The following is a 26,838-nucleotide window of genomic DNA, read 5'->3' on the forward strand; positions in this document are numbered from 1 at the left end:
ATTATATTCGAAGATGGGGAAAATTGGTCCACTCCTTATGGGACTTCCTCCACAAAGTGGTCAAAATTGACCTGAAAAAAAGCATTATATAGTATCAAACGAACAGGGTATCCGATTCGAACAAAACTTCGAACAAGCTAACATTTTAATATTGTCTATATATTGCAGGGAGATGGGACTTATCAGTCCCCTCTTTCTAGTTCATTCCCCACAAGGGGTCAACATTTTTAAAAACTTCACTCAAATTTGCATATCGCAATATTTTTATCTAGCCCAGATCGAATCCACTCCTTCTGGTACCTACCCCACAAAGGGTCGAAAATTCCAATATTTATAAATCCAATATTATTCAAATGAAATATCCGATTTGATCTAAACGGTGCACATCGTTACATTACTTTCCGAATGAAATTATGTTCGGAGATGGGGAAAATTGGTCCACTCATTATGGGATCTCCCCCACAAAATGGTCAAAATTAACCTGAAAAAGCATTGTATAGTATCAAACGAACATAGTATCCGATTCGAACCAAACTTCGAACAAGCTAACATTTTAATTATGCCTATATATTGCTGGAAGGTGGGACTTATCAGTCCCTCCCACAGAGGGTAAAATTTTGGAAAACTTCTAAATCTCATATGGAGCGAACGGAATATCCAATTCCACCAATTTGGTCAAAATTTTGAAAATTTGTTAACCCAAAATCTAGCTAAAAATCTAATTTGAACCAAACATTGCAAATAGTCATATCCTCATGTTCCTGACGATTTTTTAAGGAAAGAAATCTCCTCAGGATTATTGAAGATTTTTTTATGGAAAAAATCTTCTCAGTTTCCGGACGATGTCCTCAAGGAACCAGCCGAGCTTTCTTCTGTGGAAAAATGTCCTCTGGTTTCTGATGATTTTTTTTTATGGAAAGAAAAGTTCTCAGTCTTCTGACGATTTTTTTCTATGGAAAGAAAAGTCGTCAGTTTTCTGAAGTTTTTTTCTATGGAAATAATTGTCCTCAGGATTCTGACGATTTCTTTCAGTGGAAAACATTTTCTAAGTTTCCTGAAATATCCTCAGGATCTTGAGGAATTTTCTTCTATAGATAAAATATTCTCAGTTTCCGAACGATTTTTTTATTTAAAAATGTCCTCAGCGTGTTTAATAAGAAATATATAAAAAATATCCTCAGGAACCAGCCAAACATTCTTCTGTGGAAAAAATGTCCTCTGGTTCCTGACGATTTTTTCTATGGAAACAAAAGTTCTCAGTTTTCTGATGATTTTTTTTTTTTTTTTTTTTTTTTGAAAAGAAATGTCCTCTGGATTCTGACGACTTCTTTCAGTTGAAAAAAATTTCTCAGGTTCCTGAAGATTATTTTCTGTGGAAAAAATGTAATCCGGTTTCTGGCGATTTTTTTCTATCGACGATTTTTTATGGAAAAATGTCCTCATCTCGAAAGTATTTTTTTTCTAAATATTGGCAAATATGGGCAAATATCGGATGAAAATATATACGGGAGCTATATCTAGATCTGGACCGATTTTCAGGAAACTTGACATACTTCTTTCTAGACCTAACTCAGTGCTCTATGCCGAATTTCGTGCAAATTAAAAGCTTTCCAATGACTTTAGTGGACTATTTACCTTAAATCGGACGAAAATATATATGGGAGCTATATCTAAATCTGAACCGACTTTCAAGAAACTTAACACACATCATTCTAGACTTAATTCATTACGCTATGCCAAATTTCGTGCAAATCGAAAGATATATAGGGACTTTGGTGTACCATTTACATAAAATCGGAAGAAATTATATGTGGGAGCTATATATAAATCTGAACAGATTTCCATGAAACTTAGCACACATCATTCTAGACCTAATTCATTACGATGTGCCAAATTTCGTGCAAATCGGGAGATATTTAGGTACTTTGGTACACAATTTACCTTAAATCGGGCGAAAATATATATGGGAGCTATATCTAAATCTAAACAGATTTTCAGGAAACTTAGCACACATTATTCTGGTCTTAATTCAGTGCTCTATGCCAAATTTCGTGCAAATCGAAAGATATTAAGGGACTTTGGTGCTCTTTTAACATAAAATCGGACGAAAATATATATCGGAGCTATGTCTAAATCTGAACCGATTTTCACGAAACTTAGCACACATAATTCTAGACCTAATTCATTATGCTGCGCCAAATTTCGTGCAAATCGAAAGATATATAGGGACTTTGGAGCACCATTTACATTAAATCGGACGAAAATATATATGGGAGCTATATCTAAATCTGAACCGATTTTCTCGAAACTTAGCACACATCATTCTAGACCAAATTCATTACGCTGAGCCAAATTTCGTGCTAATCGAGAGATATATAGGGACTTTGGTACACCATTTACATAAAATCGGATGAAAATATATATGACAGCTATATCTAAATCTGAACCGATTTTTTTTCCAATTTCAATAGGGTTCATCCTTGGGCCAAATAAGTGACTTGTACCAAATTTCATCCAAATCGGACATATGCACAAAGACATAATACCCTTTACCACCACAGTGTGGTGAAGGGTACCTATAAAAATTTCTTATTTTTCTTCTATGATAATAGAAATGTCCCCAGATTCACGACAATTTTTTTTCCTACGGGTTCCTAACGATTTCTTTTTCTTTGGAAGAAAATGTACTCAGGTCCCTGACCATTTTTTTCGATGGAAAAAAAAATTATAAAAAATGAGATATTTTTTTTCTTGAAAAGAAATTCCTGACAATTTCCTCAGATTTTAGACGATTTATTTTTTTATGTGGAAAAAATTTCTCTTTTACAGAATCCGAACGAATTTGCTTCTATGGAAAAAATGTCCTTAGGTTCGTGGCAATTTTTTTTGTTTTTAAATACCACAACACAATGAGCGACTAGATATTTAATCCATCACAATTTCCACCTACTATCCGGCTGATAAAAATACCTTTCCCAATTATAACCTCCCCTAAAGAGTCGATGCTCCCCCCAAAAGATAAAACTTGTTGCTTCATTTTTCAAAAAAAATCGCGAAAAATCTACCCCCTCTAGAAGGTAAACAACACCAACAACAACGACAAAAAGGGCAACAAACCCCTAATTTAGAAATTATCAAGGTCAAACACCTGATCCACAACTCCGAGACCTGACCAACAGCAATACAATAACATACCCCCAAAATACAAAAAAAAAAAATCCGACTAGGCCACCGGCAAAAACAGCGACGACGACAACAACACCACCAACCCCAGAGAAGAGCGCAATCATGAAATTTAACCCTAAGAAATTCTGCCGAGGAGAATTTATGAATGAAAAATTTCAATAGGCAAACAGACAGGGAGGAGGCGGTGGTGGTGTGGATGATGACGGGATGGACGGTGACGTCGATGAAATAGTGGTTGGTGGTGTCAAGGAGCGTCTAAGACATTTGCTAATTTGCAGGACAGAAACAGAAAAGATTTTGGAATTCCATAACAGCTGGAGAAAAAAGAGCCACCTGAAGAAACCTCTGCCAAGGAGGAAGTGTAGGGCAGGTCCTCCTAGAAAAAGGTGTCAAGTGATATACCAATCAGGAAAAAAATAAAGGCAATCAAGATACACCTCCTCCCATCATAGAAATCTAGGAAGCCACCACATGTGTACCCACTTTGTCAAAGGTGGATGATTTTTTTTCCTATCCTGTTTCCTTTATGAATGATTTCCAGAGAAGGTGTAGGAGCAGCTCCTCCTTCCTTATGCGGAAAATAACAAATTCGGGGGGACTGGGTCATGGTTGACTTTTTTTATTTCTCCACTTTTGTTTTGTTTTGGAGCAAAAAAGTGGTTGCATTGAGCCAAGGAAGTGCCGGCCGGCACTTGGTGGCCCTTTCACCTTGGTCACAATGCTGCTGGTGGTGGTGGTTGGAAAAATCCTGAGTCTAGGCTGGTGGAAACAGCAACAACAAAAAACAAGTGGCTCAAGGTCGCCAGACGTCCTTGCACCTAGAAAACATGCGTGTTACTTTTCCACCCCTTTTTGTTATGGCGGCGGATGTGTGTGGTGACACTCGGGGTAGTAGGCACTCTGTTTCGATAAATGAGCCGGCAGCAGGAACCACCACCAAGATGTCAAGAGCAACCCTACAAAACCCCAGCAATACTCCCCCGCAAAAATGGCATTACCTTACCGCATCGCACATGCCATTACTGGATGACTGACTGGCCAACAACAACAACAACCCCACCAACAATCGGTAGCACCACTAGCTGCTGAGCTGAACTGAGTGGCTCTACTGCCGCATTTGGTGGTGGTTGCTTTGGAGCAACCTGCCTTTGGAAATCGTAATCAGAGAAATTTGTTGTGTTCTGTTTGGTGGATGATGACGACACATTGAGTGAGCCAGCCAGCCAGGGCTTCCCTCATATGCATTCACATGCTTGGTGGTGGATGAAGAGTTATAATTCAAGTGTCTCCAGGCCAGAGACTCTTAAGCACGACCATAATCATCAGCCCTGTTTGGAACTATATATACTTGGTGGTAGTTATCCATATTCGGTACTGAGACAAAGAGGAGGTTGGTTCGGTTTGGTGGAGAATATTCAAAACAAAAAAAAAAAAAACTACAACAAAAAAGTGCAAAAAACAAAAATGAGAAAAAAACAAACAACAATCAGCTGGTTCGAGGAATGTAAATAAACAATCAGCTGATTTTTATTTACAAACAAAAATTACAAAAATATTGTTTTTCTATAGAAAAAAAAATAAATAAATAGTGCTGAGGTTCACTTTGGCCCAAGGACGAACCCTATTGAAATTGCGAAAAAATCGGTTCAGATTTAGATATAGCTCCCATATATATTATCGTCCGATTTAAGGTAAATGGTGCACCAAAGTCCCTATATATCTTTCGATTTGCGCGAAATGTGGCATAGATTACTGAATTAAGTCTGGAATGATGTGTGCTAAGTTTCGTGAAAATCGGTTCAAATTTTGATATACCTCCCATATATATTATCGTCGGATTTAAGGTAAATTGTGCACTAAAGTCCCTATATATCTTTCGATTTGCACGAAATTTGGCATAGCGTACTGAATTAAGTCTAGAATGATGTGTACCAAGTTTCGTGAAAATCGGTTCAGATTCAGATGTAGCTCCCATATATATTTTCGTCCGATTTAATTTAAATGATGCTCTAATATCCCTATATATCTCTCGATTTGCACGAAATTTGGCATAGCCTACTGAATTAAGTCTGGAATGATGTGTGCTAAGTTTCGTGAAAATCGGTTCCGATTTAGATATAGCTCCCATATATATTATCGTCCGATTTTAGGTAAATGGTGCAACAAAGTCTCTTTATATCCTTCGATTTGCACGAAATTTGGCATAGGGTACTGAATTAAGTCTAAAATGATGTGTGCTAAGTTTCATGAAAATCGGTTCAGATTTAGATATAGCTCCTATATATATTTTCGTCCGATGTAATGTAAATGGTGCACCAAAGGCGCTATATATCTTTCGATTTGTACGAAATTTGGCACAGCGTACTGAATTAAGTCTGGAATGATGTGTGTTAAGTTTCGTGAAAATCGGTTCCGATTTAGATATAGCTCCCATATATATTATCATCCGATTTTAGGTAAATGGTGCACCAAAGTCTCTGAAAATCATTCAATTCGTACGAAATTTGGCATAGCGTACTGAATGAAGTCTGGAATGATGCGTGCAAAGTTTCGTGAAAATCGGTTCAGATTTAGATATAGCTCTCATATATATTTTCGTCCGATTTTATGTAAATGGTGCAACAAAGACCCTATATATCTTTCGATTTGCAGGAAATTTGGCAAAGCCTTCTGAATTAAGTCTAGAATGGTGTGTGTTAAGTTTCGAGGAAATCGGTTCAGATTTAGATATAGCTCCCATATATATTATCGTCCGATTTTATGTAAATGGTGCAACAAAGACCCTATATATCTTTCGATTTGTAGGAAATTTGGCATGGCGTACTGAATTAAGTCTGGAATGATGTGCGCTAAGTTTCGTGAAAATCGGTTCCGATTTAGATATAGCTCCCACTTTTTTCGATTTTTTTTCCTATAGAAATAAATAGTCCTCAGGTTCTTGACGGTTTTTTTTCTATAGAAAAAAGTGGTCCTCAGATTCCTGACGAATTTTTTTTTTCTATAGAAAAAGTAATCCTCAGGTTCCTGACGAATTTTTTTCTATAGGAAATAAGTAGTCCTCAGGGTCCTGACGATTTTTTTCTATAGAAATTCACGTTATCTGACAATCTTGGAAACATTATCCATTAAAAATAACAAGGTTGGGTTTTTGGAAATTCGTACTAGAACGGTACGAAAAGTACTAAATGTAATACAATTTGTATTTGGCGAACCGGTAGAGCTGGAACTCTTAAATTTTAAATGAGGGTCACTGATGGAGTGTAGTATAGCTATAGCAAAGAGTTTTTGGACATTCGAACTATAAGTATGCCAATAGTACTAAAATGTACTAAATTTGGTACAATTTCGTAGCATGTGAATGGATAGAGCTAAAAACTTGAAATTTGGAATGCGAATAAGGGTTGAGATATAAGGTCTATTTAAGGAGATGGTTTTGAAAGCGTGTGCTCAACCCTACTCACAAATTCTGACCGCAGAAGAAATCTAGCTCAATACAAAATTTGGTGTAATTTTTTACCCTTTGTACTTTTGTAAAATTTCCAAATTTCAAAACAATGATAAATACGAATTTCCAAAACTTCCCACATACCCCAATATCTTAATTCCATATTTCAGGATTCTATCGGTTCACCTAAATCCAATCTGTTTCAAATTTAGTGCCATTTTATACACATAGGTACAAATTTCCATTATTACCTATATCATGCAATCCAATGAACCCAAACGGTGCCAAATCTAGTGCCATTTAGTACACATTAGTAGACATTTTCAAAGCTTCCTACATACCCCATTCGAACACCCCAACAGTGATCCTAACAACCATTTGGTACCATTTAGTACACATTAGTACGAATGTCCGAAACTTTCTACATAGCCCAATCCTACACCCTGACAGTGATCCTAACTTCAAATTTCAAGATTCTAGCTCTATCGGTTTACTCAAATCCATCAAATCAAACTGTAACCCTAACTCCAAATTTCAGGATTCTAGCTGTATTTAGTACAGTAGTACCAATTTCCAAAACTTCTTGCATACCCCAATCCTACCCCCCACACCGATCCTATCACCAAGTTTCAGGATTCCAACTCTATCGGTTCACCCACAATTTAAATTCTACCAAATTTAGTACTCAGTAGTACGAATTTCTAAAACCTCCTTCTTACCACAAACCTACACCCCCATAGTGATCCTAAATCCAAGTTTCAGGATTCCAACTCTATCGGTTCACTCACAATTCAAATTGTACCAAATTTAGTACACAGTAGTACGAATTTCCAAATCTTTTTGCATACCCCAATTATACACATCCGCAGTGATCCTAAATCAAAATTTGAAGATATCAACTCTATCGGTTTACCCATAATTCAAATTGTACCAAATTTAGTACACAGTAGTACCAATTTCCAAAACTTCCTACATAACCCAATCCTACACCCCCACAATGATACTAAATTCATGTTTTAGGATTCCAACTCTTTCGGTTCACCCACAATTCAAATTGTACTAAATTTTGTACATAGTAGTACCAATTTCCAAAACATTTTGCATACCCCAATCCTAACCCACACACTGATCCTAAATCCAAGTTTCTGGATTCCAACTCTATCGGTTGACTCACAATTCAAATTGTACCAAATATAGTACACAGTAGTACGAATTTCCAAATCTTTCTACATACCCCAATCCTACACCTCCACAGTGTTCCTAAATCAAAATTTTCGGTTCACCCGCAAATCAAATCGTACTAAATTTAGTACATAGTAGTACCAATTTCCAAATCTTCCTACACCTCCATAGTGATCATAAACCAAAAATTTCAGGATTCCAACTCTATCGCTTCACCCACAATTTAAATTGTACCAAATTTAGTACACTTAGTACAAAATTCTAAAACTTCCTACACACCCCAAAACCTACACCCCCACATTGATCCCAAATCCTAGTTTCAGGATTCCAACTCTATCGGTTGACTCACAATTCAAATTGTAACAAATTTAGTACACATTAGTTCTAATTTCTAAAACTTCCTACATATTTCAATCTTACACCTCAACAGTGATCCCAATTTCATGATTTTAGCTCTATTGGGTTCACCTAAAATTCAAATTGTACAAAATTTAGTACCATTTAGTACCCATAAGTATTATTTTCTTACATTGAAACCTGACCCAAATCCCACACCCCTACAGTGATCCTAACTTCAAATTTCATTGTTCCCTCTCTATCGGTTCACCCAAATCCAAAGTGTACCAATTTTAGTACTTTTCGTACACACAAGTAACAAATTTCCAAAACTACGTTCATATCCCAATCCTACACTCGGGCGGTACTTTTAATTTCAAATTTCAGAATTCCAGCTCGATTTGTATCTCCAAATTAAATTTGTACCAAATATAGTATCAAATAGTACTTTTCGTACACATGAGTACACGCTTTCCACACCATATCCTTAAATGGACCCTACCTCTAAAGCATAATTCACACTCCAATTTTCAAGTTCTTAGCGCTATCCGTTTAAAAGCTAAAGAATTGTACCAAATTTAGTACATTTTCGTACTTTTCGGATAGTTTTAGTTCGAATTTCCAAAAATCCTTTGGTACATCTATCCTCCACTCCATCAACGATCACCAATCCAAATTTCAGAGTTCTAGCTCTACCGGTTCGTCAAATACAAATGGTATCACATTTAGTACTTCTCGTACCGTTCTAGTACGAATTTCCAAAAACCCAGCCTTATCTGTCACCTTTGGACCAAGAGTGATCCTCACCCAAAATTTCAAGATTCTATCTTCAGCCGTTTCGTCTGGGCGTTGATGAATCGTTAAATCAGTCAGTCGGTCAATCACCTTACTCTTTTATTAGTATAGATTAAATTTGTACCAAATATAGTACCATATAGTACTTTTCGTACACATGAGTACACGCTTTCAAAACCATCTTCTTAAATAGACTCTACATCTCGACCTAATTCGTATTCCATATTTCAAGATTCTAGCTCTATCCATTCACATGCTACGAATTTGTACGAAATTAAGTACATTTTAGTACTTTTCGGATAGTTATAGTTCGAATTTCCAAAAACCCTTTGCTACACCTACATCCTACATTCCATCAGCGACCACCAATCCAAATTTCAGAATTCTAGCTCTATCGGTTCGCCAAATACAAATGGAATCACATTTAGTACTTTTTAGTACTTTTCGTACCGTTCTAGTACGAATTTCCAAAAACCCAACTTTATCTGTCACTTTTGGACCAGCATTTCCAATAGAAATCTCATGGTAAAGGTGCATCCTTTATTCGATTATTCTCTTTAAAAGAATATTTTTCTGTTTCACTTCTTCATCGTTCATTTCTATTATCCTTTGAAGAGCAGTTGTTGTGAGTTGTATATTTTTCGTTTCGCTGAAGAGCAGTTCCCGAAAAAAATAATACAATTGAATGCACTGTCTGTCGTCCAGCGTCATTGACTGGCAGACTAACAGACCCAAATACACACTCACACACACATAGAGCCCCCTTTAACAAACATTGAGACCAAATTCATCAGCCTTGTGAAACCGACATCTGAATTTTTATTTAAACATCTGGCCGTTTTTATTATTTTCTGGTGTTGTTGTTGTTTTTTCTTGTTGTTGTTGTTGTGCAGCAGTGTTGATCGTTTCCTTCAGCAGGATATATTTCTCTTGTGTCAATGTTGTGGATGTATGTGTGCGTGTTTGTGTGCTTAACTGTCAGGCGGCTAAGTGTTTCGTAGAGGCAATGTGTGTTTGTGTGTGTGTGTGAGTGAGTGTATGTGTGCATTTGTTCGTCTGCACAACAAAAGCCGAGGACAACGCCTGCCACTGGGTTTTTGTGTTTCATCGATTCTTTTTTGCTTTCCTTTCCTTTTTTCAATTCACATTTTTTCGTTGTTCTGTCGATGGCTTGGTTGGTTGGGTATTCGTGCTACAGAAGAATAGTTTTTAGGTCGCTGACATTTATTACTTTTATGGCTGGTTGTTGGTTGTTGGTTTTTTTTTTTTTTTTTTTTTTTGTATAAGGATATACGCTATGAAGGATATACGGTGTGTGTATGTGTTTGATTGTGCATCCGAGCGGCTGGTTCGTCTGTATTATTGTTTCTATGGCATTCAATTGAATACGAGTTTTGTATGTCGTCGTCCTCGGCCCGGTGCAATGAATTCCGAATGCTGGCTTGCCTTGCCACACACAACATAATTTCTTTTTATTACTACTACTTCGTGATCCGCAAAATCATTATCCTTGTGATGTTTATTTTTAATATTTTTTTCCTTGGTGTTTTGCAAAAAAAAAAATACGAAGTGAATCTCTGTTAAGCTGTCATTCAATATTATTTTTATTTGTATTTTTACTTTTTATATGAATGGTGAATGGTCGGAACAGAGAACTGACATGCAGCTCTAGCCTACCTTTTCTATTCCTTCATCTCACCTTTTCCTTGGCCTATCCACAGCTGCTTGGGTTTTTTTTATGTTTTATCGTCATGCCACATGCAATACCCTGTATGGCAGGTGTTGCCTGCCGCCTTCACTGGATTTTGAGAGAACGAACAGTTGTTTGAAATTTCATTGTTTTTTTTGTTGTTGTTGGCGATGTAATTCTTCAAATAAAAATTTTGTTATTGATTCGAAAATAATTTGTCGTAGAACCAGCTGATGAAGGTAGGAATTTATTGTTTTTTATTTGAGGAAAAAAAATCAGCTGACTATAAAAAAATACTTAGGGAATAAAATGTTCGTGCATTAAATGCATCTAGATAATGTAGATACCTTAAAATGTGGTGTAGATAACGTAGATAAATTACACACTTGATATAGATAACATACATTGAAAACATTATATAAAACATAACATTTAGATAAATTATCCACGTTATCTAGATAAATTATCCACGTTATCTAGATAAATTATCCACGTTATCTAGATAATGAAAATGATTTATCCGCAAAATAGATCTTATCTGAAAAATGATAATGTAGATGATTTATCCTCATGACATAGATACATTATCCACGTTATCTGGATAGTATAGTATGATTATCCGCCTTATCTTTATAACGTAGATACATTATCCGCGTTATCTGGGTAACGTAGATACATTTTCCAAGTTATCTGGATAACGTAGATACATACATTACATTATCTAAGTTTTCTGAATAGCTTAGATACATTATCCACGTTATCTAGAAAATGTAGATGATATATCCTCATGTCTAGATAACGTCGATACATTATCAACGTTATCTGAATAACATAGATACTTCATATACGTTATCTGGATGACATAGATACAATATCCACGTTATCTGGATAGTATAGAATAATTATCCGCTTTATCTTTGTAATGTAGATACATTATCCGCGTTATCTGGGTATCGTAGATACATTATCCGCGTTATCTGGATAACGTAGATATATTATCCGCGTTATCTGGATAACGTAGATACATTATCCGCGTTGTCTGATTGACGTTGATACTTTCTCCACGATATCCAGATATCGTGGAGAAAGTATGGAGATGCATTATCCAAGTTATCTGGATAACATTAAGACATTACAGATCTTATCTGAATAATGTAGATACATTATACACGTTATTTGAATAACGAAAATACATTATCTAAGGTTGCTGGATAGTTTACAAACATTATCCACGTTATCTAGATAATGTAGATGATTTATTCTCATTATCAACGTCATCTGAATAACATAGATACTTCATCTACGATATCTGGATATCATAGATACATTATCCACGTTCAGAAATAATGTAGATACATTATTTATAACGTCGATAAATTATCTGAATAACGTAGATGCATTATCTTCATTATGTAGCTATCCACGTTATCTGAAAAGCATAGAAACATTATTCACGTTACATAGTTAACGTAGATACATTATTTACATTATCTAGACAACATATGCATTATTATTAACGTAGATAAATTATCTGAATGACGTAGATGCATTATCTTCCTAATGTAGTTAACATAGATGCATTGTGAACGTTGTCAGGATAACATAGATACATTATTCCCGTTATCTGAGCACCTAGATAAATTATCCACATTATCTGGAAATGTATCAAAATTATCTCGATCTTAAATGGGAATATTTTTATACGACCAAAAGAGAGATTGTGTTATATTTTGCATCTAAACAATTATAAAGGTTTTTTCTTCTAAAGCAATAAATGGCGCCCAACGTGGGGCAATACAAATTAATTTTATTATTGAATTCATTTTTTTCCAAAGTATGGCGCCCAACGATTTAACGAGTTTTTAATATTTTGAAAATTCATGGAAACTATAAAAAAGTTTCATAAAAACCAAATTAAGAAGGTAACAATCCTATATTCAAATTGGAAATAGTTTTTAAAATAATTGGCGCCCAACGTAAGGCAAAGTCAAATTATTTTAATATGAAAGAAAATAATGGGTACTGATTTATTATAGAGACACAACATATCGATTCCAAAAGGACAGATATTTATACGCTACACAACTATGTTGTCAGGGTATTATAGCTTTGTGCAGCCTCAAGAGTTTGTAACGCCGCGAAATATTGGTCATAGACCCACCTTTAAGTATAGCGATCGTTATATCTCGACTAGCTGAGTCGATCTAGACATGTGTTTCCGTCCGTCCGTCTGTCCATTATAATTTGTAAACACGATACAGGCCACAGTTATGAACCAATCTTCACGAAAATTTTCATGTAGGATGGGTTCTGGCCCATGTAGACACCTTTTGGTAAAGATCGTATAATATTTAGGGGATGATATGGACCAAATACTTAATTTTTGTCGGTTTTTCTGATCGCTTCAGAGACCGCAATTATGGCCCGAACATCACGAAATGGAGAAGGGGATCGGGGCAAAGAATGGAGAGGTGGATGGGATCAAGGAATGAGCATGCCTGGTCATTATTTAGCGGGTCAAATGGTCCCCGACTTTTGTGTGAAAAGTGGCAAAATTTGTATTCTATGGCGAATATATTTAATCCTGAAGGATATAGATCCGAGAAGTTGATAGTATATGCAAGAGGACTGGTTGGCCTTTAAATTCATACCAATTCTATCGTCGTATGTACTCGGATGTGGAAGCTACACTTAAATATTTACAGGTGCTTACGTATTCATATATTATTTAGTAACCCATTACCACACTAGCGGGCGGAACTCTAGCACTCATCTCTTGGAAATTTTCCATGAAGTTCCAGTTATGGTCAAGGACAACGTCTATAATTTTTGGTGATGATGAGATAAAAAGTATGTGATGAAGTGGACCGAAAACTTAATTTTTTGTGCTATTTTGAGTCGATCTATAGGCCACGATTGAAAGCCGAAAATCACAATACAACCCACGGTGAAAATATTCTGGACAAGTAATTAGATGGGCTGTACTGAAAATTAGTAATATTCTGAAAATATGTCTGTGTAAGAAAGAGGTGCTGTTGACCTCTAATCGGGCCAGATTGAGCAAATATCACGAAATATTGCCCAGGCTTGGAATAAACATCCGTAGAAAGTTATTGTTTCGTGGTAGTTGTGTAGAGTATCGTATGGTCGGCTCCGTCCGACTATATTGCTCCTATAACTATATTGGGTTATGAAAATCGAAATTATTAATTTTGAAAGATTTTTTGGAAATAAAAACCCAATGAAACATGGGTCTCAAATCAATACTTCGACGTGGTACATTGTTGATATATCAAAGTGGAACAGAACGAATTTAAATGGCGCCCAACAGTGTGAAACCATAATTATATTTTTTTTTTTATTAATTTCTCTTTCGAGATGAGCTACATGATCGGAGTTGCAATGAAAAGGAAAGCCAAAGAGATATCTACATTTCCACCACTATGCGACGCGTTTCGCCGTTGGTTAAGCGGCTCATCAGGCATATTGGGCAATGTGGCTTACAAATGTTTTTACTTGATAAGTTGTATTTATGTCGACTATTGTTGCGAAATTGCATCTACGAATTAAATTCAACCGTGTCAAGGTTCTGACATTTGGCATCACACCAGAACATTCCTTTTCAGAGCAGATTTTTTTTTTTTTTTTTTTTTTTTTTGTAGTGACCGATTTTTTTTCCATACTGACTACAATATTTTTTCTTCAATGGTATGCAACTGCATATTGTGCAACCTTAGGAATATAAGGAGGTGGCTTTGAACGCTAAGGCGCCCGGACATCAACAGATGCCATTGGAACCAGGGTTCAAATCCCAGCCGGGATCAAGCTGAATTTTTGAATTTTGTTGTAGCGGAAAATTGGTCATATAGTTCGGAAATATTATTTTATTGAGTGAAAAAAAAAATTAATCTAAAAAATCAAAAAAATACTTTTGTTTTAAATATAAATTGGTGTTGGGCGCCATTAATATTAAAAATTTAAAAAATATATATATCTCCTACTCAGATATTCTTTTTTTGGCATGGAACTTGAAGAAATATCATCAGGGATCATTCTGACATGAATGATCAAATCTTCAAACACCATGTGAGTTCTTCCTCACTTCGTGACACTATCGCAATTCATTAAAGTCTAATGTCTAATAACATCTGCTTGATATCTTTTCAAATCATCAAAAAATTTGATATTAGATACCTTAAATACCTTCAAGATAGTAAATAAAATTTGACAGGTTTATCTACATCAAGAAAACCTCAATGTAATCTACTCTCTCTCTCTCTCTCTTTCTTTCTTCCACACATGACTTATTTTTTATTTCTCTATTTAGTCTATTTTATTCTTTGTTTTTGCTGTCAAAAGAAACCATAGAAAAAAAACGTCTCTAATCACTCGAATGACAGATGTTTGTCATGACGCTACGACAACACAATGGTCGGTTGCGTCCAGTCGGTCGGCTGGTTGGTCTCCTCATCATCAACATTACAAATGTCAGTTGAAACACCTTTCGTTTGTTTTTATCGTCAGGACGGACATGGTCGATTGTCTAGCACAGCAAATGGTTCGAAAAAGCAACAGCTGATGATTGTCCCCGAAAGGAAAGAAGGCTAAAATACGCTAGACAAACGTAGTGATCGATCCGACCACCAACCGTTTGTTGGTAATAGTATAGAGTGGTGAGCATGTGTGTAAAGGATCACAAAGAGGAAAAAAAAGAGGAATTAATTGTTAACTATGATGATGGCCATAAAAACCGCCTAGATCGTAAACATCTAGACATGACGTAAATAAGCCAAATTACATTCCCTGGCACGAACATACACGCACACACATTTTATGGCCCGAGAGTTAAAAAGTTTTTTTTTGGGTGTTACTCTTTATCTGCTAAAGGCAGTTGTTAGAGGTGGTTTTATAGCGCAGATGGGATGGTGTATTGATTTTTGCCGTCGTCCTTATGGAAAGTCATTGCGGCATTAAGATTAAGAAAAAAACCTTTTAAAGAATGCCTACAGATCGTCTATATTGGATCCTAACAGACTACCTGTAACTGTCCTTCCTATAATGAGCCTGAAAATATAGACCCAATTCTGATCGCCTACAAAAAATCCCATTTTCTATCAAGATTCAATATTAGTAGACCCAAAATATGAAAAGCAGTCACGTTGGGCGCCATTAGGTATTGAGAAAATATGGAAGGATTCCTACGACAAAAGACAGTAATAAATAATCAAAAAATACTATGGAATAATTCTACGGCTGTAGAACCTTAAAATCAACAAGTTTGTCAATTGGCGCCCAACGTGGGTCACCCGATTATTTCATTTTTCATATGATCTGAAATTCATTGTTTTGTAAAATTTACATTATTTTGCGATGTTTTTTGTTGCATTTTTTTTTTTTTTTTTTGTAAAATTAAAGTGGCGCCCAATATGGAACTACAATTACTCTTTTTGTATAAGTAGGAAAGTAACAAGAAATCCGAAGGTTTAATTACAGTGGCTCCAGCTTATGTCTTAGACCCAAACTAAGTCTAGAAATGAAAATAATCTGTGTTATATATGCGTAGCCACACTCTCAAACAAAAATAGAATAGGATTCTACGTCTGTAGGTCGTCATAATCTCCTAGTTTGTCTATTGGCGCCCAACGTTTTTCTTATGATCTAAAAAAATAATAATTTTATAAAAAGTCATTATTTTCCGTTTTTTTTTTTGCTTTATATAAGAATTAAGTGGCGCCCAACATGGAACAACTATTTTCGTAGAAAGAGAGAAGTAAACAAAAACCAGTGAGTGGAGCAGTATCGTCGGACGCGGCCAACCATATGATACCCTACACAACTTTCTGCGGTTCTAACTTTCTGCTGTTCTGTATTCGGGGACATATTTCGCGATTTTTGCACTCTTGACCCACTAGAGGTCAACAAATATTACTAATATTCAGTACAGTCCTTCTAATTACGTGTCCAGATTCCCTTCAACGTGGGTTGTGTTGTGATGTCCGGCTATCAATTGTGGCCACTAGATCGTATCGAAAAACACAAAAAAAATTAAGTTTTCGGTCCACTTCATCCCAAAACTATTATTATAGGCGTTGTCCTTGACCACAACTGGAATCTCATGGAAAATTTCAAAGGGATCAGCGCTATATTACCGCCCGCTAGTGTGGTAATGAGTTACTAAATAATATCTGAATGCGTAAGCACCTGTAAATATTTAAGTGTAACTCCCACATCCGAGTACATACGACGATAGAATTGGTATCAATTTAAAGGTCAGCCACTCCACTTGGATATGCTTTCAACTTCTCGGATCAATGTCCTTCAGGAACAAATATATACGCCAAAGAATACAAATTTTGTAATTTTTCACACAAAAGTCAGGGTTCATTAGACCCGCTAAATATTGACAGATCTTTATCAAAACAGGCATGCTTATTCTCTGGCCCGATTCCTTCTCCGTGTAAAAAATCGCGATGTGTGTGCCATAATTGTCACATTTGGTACATTTCCTTCTTTAAATATTAACCGATTTTTACAAAAAAACAATAGGGGTCTTCATTGGACAAAACCCATCCTACATGCAACATTTCGTGAAGATTGGTCCATAACTGTGGCCTGTATCGTGTTTACAGACTGATGATGGGACACATATATCTAGATCGACTCAGCTAGTCGAGATATGACGATTGGTATACTTAAGAGTGGGTCTATGACCAATATTTCGCGGCGTTACAAACTCTTGGAGCTGCACAAAGCTATAATACCCTGACAACGTAGTTGTGTAGGGTATAACAAACACGTTGGGCGCTATAATATATTACTGAACGATATGCAAATAATAATCTGTGCCACATATTGGGCGCCACTTAAAGACACGCCATATAAGTAGAAAACACGTTGGGCGCCATAAGGTATTATAGGAAAAAAATAATAATTTTGAATCAAATGAAAATTATAATCTGTGGCACATTTTGGGCGCCACTTTATGAATAACTTAAAGAATCTCCGCTCACCGAAAGACCATAATAAGTACTGAAACAATAATACGGAAGGATTCCTATAACAAAAGGTATTAATAAATAATCAAGCAAGAATACGGCTGTCATAATCAATAGGAGTGGGCGCCCAACGTGGGTCACCCGATTATTGTTTTCCATATGATCTGAAATCCAGTTGTTTTGTAAAGAAGTCATTATTTTCCCTGGTTTTTGCTTCATATAAAATTTAAGTGGCGCCCAATATGGGACTACAATTACTATTTTTATATAAAGAACTTATGTCTTAGACACAAACTAAATATAGAGATGAAAATAATTTACGTGGGTCGCCACTCTCCGAGAGACATTAATAAGGATGAAACGCCCTAACAAATATTCAAACAAGGATAGAAAAGGATTCTACGTCTGTAGGTCGTCATAATGTCCTAGTTTGTCTATTGGCGCCCATGTTTTCCAACATGGAACAAACCTAGGGTTTTAATTATTGTAGCTCCAGCTATGAGTCAGGCGGAAACTTTTCAATTTACCTGATAGATCTAGATCTAGATGGAAATCACCAAGAGACCATAATAAGGATTCTGTAACAAAATACCCCAATAAATATTCAAGCACGGTTACAGAAGGATTTTACGCCTGTAGAACCCAACATGAGTAACTCGATTATTGTTTTCCAAATGATTTGAAAGGAAATTTGCCTGTTAATAATCTATGTCACAAGTTTGTCGCCACTCCCCGAGAAACTTTAATAAGGATTCTGTAATAAATGATCCTAAAAAATACTCAAGCAAGATTGCCGAAGGATTCTACGGATTTTATTTGCCGTTATATATGTTGGGCGCCATTCGCCGAGGGTCCTTAATAAGGATTCTATAACAAAAGGCTCTGGCATATACTCAAGCAAGGTTAGGGAAGAATTTTACAGCTTTAGAACCTCATAATTGCGAAGTTTGTCAATTGGCGCCCAATGTGGGTCACCCGATTATTGTTTTCCACATGATTTGAAATCCAGTTATTTGGTAAAATAGTCATTATTTTCTGTTAATATTATTGCTTCATATAAGACTCAAGTGGCGCCCAACATGGTAACCAAAAAAACTCTTTTTATGTGTTGGGCGGAAAATTTACCTGTTAATAATCTATGCCACAAGAATTTGTAATACAAGATCCTTAAAAACACTCAAAGTTAGGGAAGGACTCTACGGCTGTATAATAACCCAGTTTGTGTATTGGCGCCCAACGTAGGTCACCGGTTTATTGTTTTCCATAAGCCGACGAGAGTCGACCGATGATTGTTTTCCATATGATCTGAAATCCAGTTGTTTTGTAAAATAACCATTATTTCGCCTTGGTTTTTGTTTCATATAATACTTAAGTGGTGCCCATAATGGGGCTACAATTACAGCTATGTGTCAGGTGCAAACTTTTCAATTTACCTGTTAGGTCTAGAGCTGAAAATAATAATTTGTGGTCATTCTCTGAGAGACTTTAATAAAGATTCTATAACAAAATATCCTTGTAAATACTCAAGCAATGTCATTTTGCGCCCAAGGTGGTACACCTGATACAATTACAATTTTTGTATAAGGAGAGTAGTGACTTAAGCCCGCAAGGATTTTCATTATGGTAGCTCAATCTATGTGTCAGGTGGAAACTTTTAAATTTATATATTGAGCCTAGAAATGAAAATAATAATCAGTGCCACATGTTGGGCGCCACTTAACGAACTTCCACTCTTCAGAAAAATGAATATGAATCAGTGTAGGCCCGTAATTGTAATCCAGCTTGAAGATTGATATGTACGTCAGCAACAAATTAAGCCTGGAAGATTATCAAAATAATTAAAAAAAAAAAAATACTTATGCCTCGCATTGGGCGCCATTAATCTATTAGGCATTAAAAACCAAATAATTTCATTTCTAGATTTAAAATATATACTCAAACACTGCAATCTTCATATTAAATTGCTACCTTGGGTTAATATAGCACATCTTTATCATAGAAACACCCTGTGTCCCGCATTGGGCGCCAATAGTCATTCTGGAAGTGTTCTTTTGATTATAGATTTATTTTTGTATACAAAAGAATGGTATAATGGATTGACATTATTTGATGACATTAAACACTTCGTGTTTAATGTCATCAAATAATCACATTAAATTTTGAAATAATAAAATATCACACATTATATATAAAATAAACTAACTTGCTGACCCACATTTCCAAGGTGAAAAGTAGAGATTTGGGTTTTCAATGATTAGGATACCTATAGTAATCTAATATATTCATAGGTCTGCCATGGATAGAGGATCTATGCAGCTCGTGCATTTTTTCTATACGTTTAAATGTTCTTTGGGTCGAATAAATGTTCTCAATCACCTCTTCATTTTTACGAAACTCTCTTTCTGTTACGAACGCAAAATACACATAGTATCAAAAGAAAACGACGGAACGGAAGCTCTACAATATCAGACATAAAAAAATGAGGACAGGTTTTTTGTTTTGTTTAAAGGAATTTGTAACATAATATCTTCACACGCAAGCTTGAGACTATTACGTGGCCTTAGCCAGCCAATAATAGGGACTTTTAAAAGGAAAACAAAAACTGACATGCTTCAAGTTGAGTAGCTACTCTCAACGATGTGTTAAAGAGAGAAAGAAATGTAGTGAAGTGTCAGAAGTAGGAAATCAATAATTAATCATGGTTCACAGGAATACATAAGAGAAACAATGATCGTTTGCTCTAAAGACTCTCCTGCCAGTTTGTCATGTCTGACAACAAAATGACACACTATGTGTCATCACTTTTGCGATGACAGGAAGTGATTCGTTGTTGCAAAAAAACGACAATTTGATCGAAGAGGTTGTCGCAAGGCTCAGACCTTATTAAAAAAGGGAATTCAATAAGCGAATGATGAAGGAATGGAAAAGTGAACAATGAAATATTTGTAAGATTTCCTTAATGGGCCTCAAAAAAGAAATGCAAAGGATATGGCTTTGTAGTTCGGCAATATTGACAAGATATAATATTTCATTTGACTAAAGTGCTGAAGATCCTTTATTTGTTTGGTAGGAAAGGTAGGTAAAAAAGGTAGGCAAATATTGATACACAATTTTAATGGAATGGAAATGGAGGATCAATACAGCTGGATTTTATGAATGGAATGGAATTTGATACGCTTTGCTGCTCATTTGATTAGTTTTTTTAGGGAAAGGCATAAGAAGGAGTTCATTGACACTGAAGAACTATATGAATTATTCTCACGGAAGATAACAAAGTATTCAAGACTAGAAGATCGTCGAATCTCTGTAGAAAACAGAGATAGAACTACGATTAATATTTTTATGTAAAGAGAGATGTAACTAAGAACCTCCATTTATGTGTTAGGCGGAAACTTTTATATTCACCTGTTAATAATCTATGGCACAAGTTGGGCGCCACTCCCCGAGAGTCTCTACTAAGGATTCTGTAATAAAAGCTTAAGCTTAAAATACTCATGCAAGATTATCGAAGGATTCCACGGATTTTATTTTTCCGTTATATATGTTGGGCGCCATTCGCCGATGTTCCTTAATAAGGATTATATAACAAAAGACTCTAATATATACTCAAGCTAGGTTAGGGAAGGATTTCACGGCAATAGAACCTCATAATCAGCCAGTTTGTAAATTGGCGCCCATTATGGGCCACCCGATTATTGTTTTCCATATGATCTGTAAAATAGCGGGAACTTTTCATTTTACTTGTTAGGTTTAGAGATGAATATAATAATCACCGAGAGCTTTTAATAAGGGTTCTATAACAAAATACACTAATAAATACTAAAGCAAGCATACGGAAGGATTCTACGGCTTTAGAATCTCATAATAACCAAGTTTGTCATTTGGCGCCCAACGTGGGTCATCCGATTATAGTTTTCCATATGATCTGAAATCTAATGTTTTGTACACAATTTTTACTTTTGAAGGAGTATAGGTATTATTCTTACGGAAGATAACAAGGTGTTCAAGACTAGAAGATCGTGGAATCTCTGTAGAAAAGTTTTTTTTTTTGGCCAAAGAGAGAAAAATATGACCCAGTAGAGAAGTTCTATAGGTTTTCTATGGGAATAACTAAACTATGGGAAAATGTCAATATAGATCTTCTATAAATGTCTCAGCTTTTCTGTGGGTAGGCCTGTGAGGAAAATAAATGTTATTTCCTTAAAATTGATGCATGTATTCTCCTCACTGAAGTGCTATAGGCCTTAAGCTCTACAGATCTTCTCACCGAAGACCCATGGGCCATTCTGTCATAGAAGATCCACTAGGCATACAGGTCATATTTTTATAGAATAATTCTATAGATCTTCTATCCAATGAAGACCTCTATAGCCATTCCTATTGAAGACATATACTTCTGATAGAAGATCTCTAAAGGTCTACCTCTCACAGAAGAGCTATATATATGACCTAAGCATTAAACCTCCTTAAAAGGTATGCAGATTGAGGATACATTGTTGGTTTTTCCTCAAAAAAATAGTTTTTCTAGGCCAAAAACGATATTTTTTTTAAATTACGTCCTTAAGAAAAATTAAAAAAAAAATCTGCGCATTGAAAAAATTAAAAATCTACGTCTTAAAAAACATCTACATCGTGAAGAAATATTATTATTTTTTTTTTAATTCGAAGCCGTTTTTTTTAAATTCGACGCCTTGAAAAAATTAAAAAAAAAAACCTCTTAATAACTCAGTTTGTCAATTGGCGCCCAACGTGACAAACTAGGGAGAGTGATTAAAAATCTACGTCTTAAAAAAAATCTACATCTTGAAGAAATATATATATATATATTTTTTTAAAATTCGAAGCCGTAGAAAAATATTTTTTATTTCGACGCCTTGAAAAAACTAAAAAGCCTCTTAATAATCCACTTTATCAATTGGCGCCATGTCAGGCGTCTTAGGCGGCGCTTCCAAAGAGCCAGGCGTGTCAATGCGGAAGATTTAGCGCAGCGTAAATCCGAGTTCCTTGCTGATCTTAGTACGTACAAAGACGAGCTGTCTAGGAGTAAAGAAGACAATTGAAGGAGATTTGTACGGGACAATGGAGATGATTCATGGGGTATAGTATACCGTGTGTGCCGGCATGGTGGGTCTAAGAGACAGGTTGACCTACAGGGGTTGCGTAGCAGCTCTGCGACAACCACCTCGGGGTGGGGGGAGAGCGTAGGGCTTTTGTTGGGAACATTCTTTCCGGATTCGGAGACTTCATCATTTCCTCCGGTTGTTGAAGAAATGAGGGAGCCTCCGGGTTTGGATCGTAAAGAACTTGTGGACAGTATCTGCCGGGTTAGAAGTAGAAAATCGCCAGGTATTGATGGTATGACTGGAAGGATGGTGAAAGCCATTTGGAAGGTTATGCCGGAGTATATCGAGTCCGTTTTCTCCAGCTGCATTCGTCATGGATACTTCCCGCGTACTTGGAAGTGTGCTCGAGTTGTGGTCTTGCTTAAGTCGCCTGATCGGGTTAGGAGTGATCCTCGCTCGTATCGGGGCATAAGCCTTCTTCCAGTGCTTGGAAAAGTGCTGGAGAGGATTATGGTGGCACGGCTTAAGGATTGCTACAGCGAAAATACGTCCTTGTATCAGTTCGGTTTTACCGAGGGTTGAGGTACTGTGGACGCGTGGCGGCATGTGCAAGATAGCCTGAGCGGGTCAAATTCCAAATATGTCCTTGGCATATTTGTAGATTTTAAAGGCGCATTTGACTTCCTTTTATGGGATAGCGTGCTCACAAGGTTGTCAGAGGTCGGGTGTAGGGAAATTGCTCTTTGGGCAAGTTATTTCCGGGACAGGAAGGCTTGTGTCGTGGGAGCCAGTGCTTCGGTCTGGAGGGACGTGCAGCGGGGTTGCCCACAGGGTTCCATTTGTGGTCCATGTATATGGAACCTCATGATGGATCCCCTGTTGCGGGAGTTGGCTGCTTCCTTCAAGGTTTGCGCATATGCGGATGACTTGCTCATCATGATTGAAGGGGATAGTCGCCTTGAACTGGAAAATCGTGGTGAGCAAGCTATGCAGATTGTGCAGGCTTGGAGTGAAGTGGCTACTGAGAAGACGGTGCTGATGCTGTTGAAAGGCAGGTTGGCACGCAGTCGTCCTCCCTGCATTCGAGCTGGTGAACGCGGCATAAGGTATTCGTGTACTGTTAAATATCTCGGAGTAAAGGTGTCAGAGCGTTTGAATTTTCTTCCACAATTTGATCGGTTGAAAGATAAGCTGACAACGGTCGTTGGGGCCATCAGGCGTGTTTTGCGGACTGATTGGGGCTTGATTAGGCGCTCTGTACGTATCATATATGGTGGGCTTTTTGTTGCCTGCGCAACATATGGTGCACCTATATGGTACAGAACTGCCTCCTCTGTCTTCGGGCAGAGAAAGCTCCTTTCGTGTCAGCGGGTCGTCATGTTAGCGTGCTTGCCAGTGTGTCGCACTGTTTCAACAGAGGCGTTGCAAGTGCTGCTTGGCGCCGCGCCGCTTGATCTTGAAGTGAGATGTAGGGCTACTTTGTATAAGCTTAAGCGTGGTTTGCAGTTGGATGAGGATGATTGGCTCAGGCCTTCTGATTTAGTGGATGGGGAGAGTAGGCGGTACAGCACTATCCTTCGGGACTGTGTTGTTGATAGGTGGAGGACTAGGTGGACGAACAGTGACAAAGGGAGGGTGACGTACGAATTTATTCGTGACGCAACGTTCGTAGTGGACCGGCCAGACTTTCGCTTCGGCTTAAGTACTGGTTTCTTACTGACGGGGCATGGCTCTCTTAATGCTTTTCTGCATAAAAGAGGCCTTGCCCAGACGGATTTATGTGGGTGCGGGATGACCGAGGACTGGAAGCATATACTGACGGAATGCTGTTACTATGATGACATTAGAGATTTCGCAAGTATGGGTATATCGAATAGAGGGGCGGGGTGGGATTTCAGTAGGGCACTTGAAGACGATCGGACCTTTAGTTGTTTAGGTAGTTTTGCTCGTGAAGCATTTAGGAGAAGGACAGTACTTAGTGGAGGTGGTCCTCGTACATAGCCCCCTTGGAGTTGGGTGGTTTGGTTGCACCGGGTGGTGGTGGGTAGGTGCACCGGTTGGCGGTGCTGGTCTTGATGCGGTTATCGGCGGCTGTTGGCAGTTGTAGGTGGTGTATGGTCTGCCTGCGGTTGTATGTGCTTTTCCGCCTGTGGCTCAGCCTCTGTGAGGTAGGCCTATTGGCAGGAACTCACATAATACTCTTCAAGATACTGTCCTTGTCTCATATGAAACTCAAGTGGCGCCCAACATGAGGCTACAATTATTATTTTGAATAGGAGGAGAAGTAACTAAAACCCGATAGAAGAGGCTTCGGTCTCGAGCCTGAGCGGAGGTTTTCCGTACCGCGGGTGTCAGGTGCCCCTGGATCTGTAGATCCAGCCTGACAGTTGGTGTGGCCCCCTGGGGAGCATCGCGGGGGTTGTGGTTTCGCCCCTCACCAAGGGGGAGAGTGTGCCTTCTGCATGCTCTCCAATTGGTACAGTACTTCGGTGCTGGAGCGCTGGTGGGCGCTTTTCCGCCTATGGCTCAGCCTCTGTGAGGTAGGCCTATTGGCAGGAACTCACATAATACTCTTCAAGATACTGTCCTTGTCTCATATAAAACTCAAGTGGCGCCCAACATGAGGCTACAATTATTATTTTGAATAGGAGGAGAAGTAACTAAAACCCGATAGGTTTTTTATTATAGTAGCTCTATCTATGTGTCAGGTGGAAACCTTTCAAATTACCTGTTGGGTTTAGAGATGAAAATAGTAATCGATGCCACATATTGGGCGCCACTTAACGAATATCCACTCTTTAAGGGGGTGAGTATGAATCCGTGTAGGCCTGTTATTTCAATTCTGCTACAGGATTGATACGTACGTCAGCAAAATAATTAAGCCTGAAAGGCTATTTAAATAATTAAAAAATAATTTACTTATGCCTCGCATTGGGCGCCATCTTTAAATCTAAACCATAAAAATATATATTTTTTTAATCTAAGGCTTGAAAAAAATATTTTTTGAAAGAATTATTTTTTGAATATACGCCTTAAAAAGTATACAATTTTTTAAATCTACTTTCGTTTTTTTAACGTTGGGCGCCATTTATACATTAAATAATAACCAGGGGCAAACGAATTCATTAAACACTAGAACAAAAGCTTCATATTATGTCTATATAAAATGAAATAATGCTAGTCCTACGGAAAAATGTAATAGTGATAGCCCCACGTTGGGCGCCATTCATAGAATTAAGATCGAGGGTAACATATGTTATAAAAAATTGGTTTTCTGAATGTTACCAGAATGTCACAGAGATATTTTACATATTAAAATGCCTTACGGCTAATTTAACGGAAGTTCTCTAAGATCTTTACACCGGTCAAAGGCTACATAGGTATTCTTTTTTTATTTACAGAAATCAATAAGAAACAGGGTTAAGAGAGTTTATGAAATCCTAAAAACAACCTACATATTATTTCTATATCAAATTGTAACAATGATAGTCCCATGTTGGGCGCCATTTATAGAATCAATGTGAATGAGAGTTTATGATAGTCCTACATTGGGCGCCATTTATATTGTCATGTACAATTTCTGCTATAAATTGATTTTTCAGGGGAGATAAACGTCTTGAAAAAAATATTCTTTAAAAATTTTACGCCATGAAAAAAATATCCTTTGAAAATTCCGCGACTTGAAAAATATTTTTTTTTTTTTAGCATTGAAAAATTATTTTTCCTAAAAAATCAAGCCTTGGGACACTAAAAATTATTTTTTGAAAATCAATATCTTTGGCCCCTGCTTGTATTTCAGAATAAATAAGCCGTTAGTCTCGGATATTAAAAAAAATATTTTCCATTTCTCTCCAAAAACAAAATAAATAAAACAAAATTTAAACCATCCTCTCAAATTTTTTGGAACGAGCACTGCAACATATGTTCACCTCCAGAGAACAGAGAACAGATGTTACCTTTACAAATTAAATTAAGTCATTAAAATTCCTCAGCGAACCAACGAATTAAAACTAAATATTGAAAAGAAAAACCTCCATTCATTTGTCCGCATTATCACTAAAATGTAGTAATGTAACATAGGTCAGGATCGAATCATAAAACCGGACAGAAGAAGAAGACAATTTTACCACAACGTGTGTTTATTTA

At 36.9% G+C, this 26,838-nt stretch overlaps 1 protein-coding gene across 1 annotated transcript in view; it reads left to right on the top strand.

Annotated features, from left to right (window-relative positions):
• The first annotated feature begins 1,135 nt into the window (after window positions 1-1,135).
• The window catches only part of LOC133329960 (dynein light chain roadblock-type 2), a 189,260-nt gene continuing 163,557 nt past the window's right edge, over window positions 1,136-26,838 (top strand). Inside the window, exon 1 of the mRNA XM_061538419.1 lies at window positions 1,136-1,141. Coding sequence (XP_061394403.1) covers window positions 1,136-1,141 — 6 coding nt within the window. The remainder of the gene's footprint in view (window positions 1,142-26,838) is intronic.

This window comes from Musca vetustissima, unplaced genomic scaffold (assembly GCF_032173495.1).
Source record: "Musca vetustissima isolate MV318-11 ecotype Yass unplaced genomic scaffold, APGP_CSIRO_Mvet_v1 utg16644, whole genome shotgun sequence".
NCBI classification, from domain to species: domain Eukaryota; kingdom Metazoa; phylum Arthropoda; class Insecta; order Diptera; family Muscidae; genus Musca; species Musca vetustissima.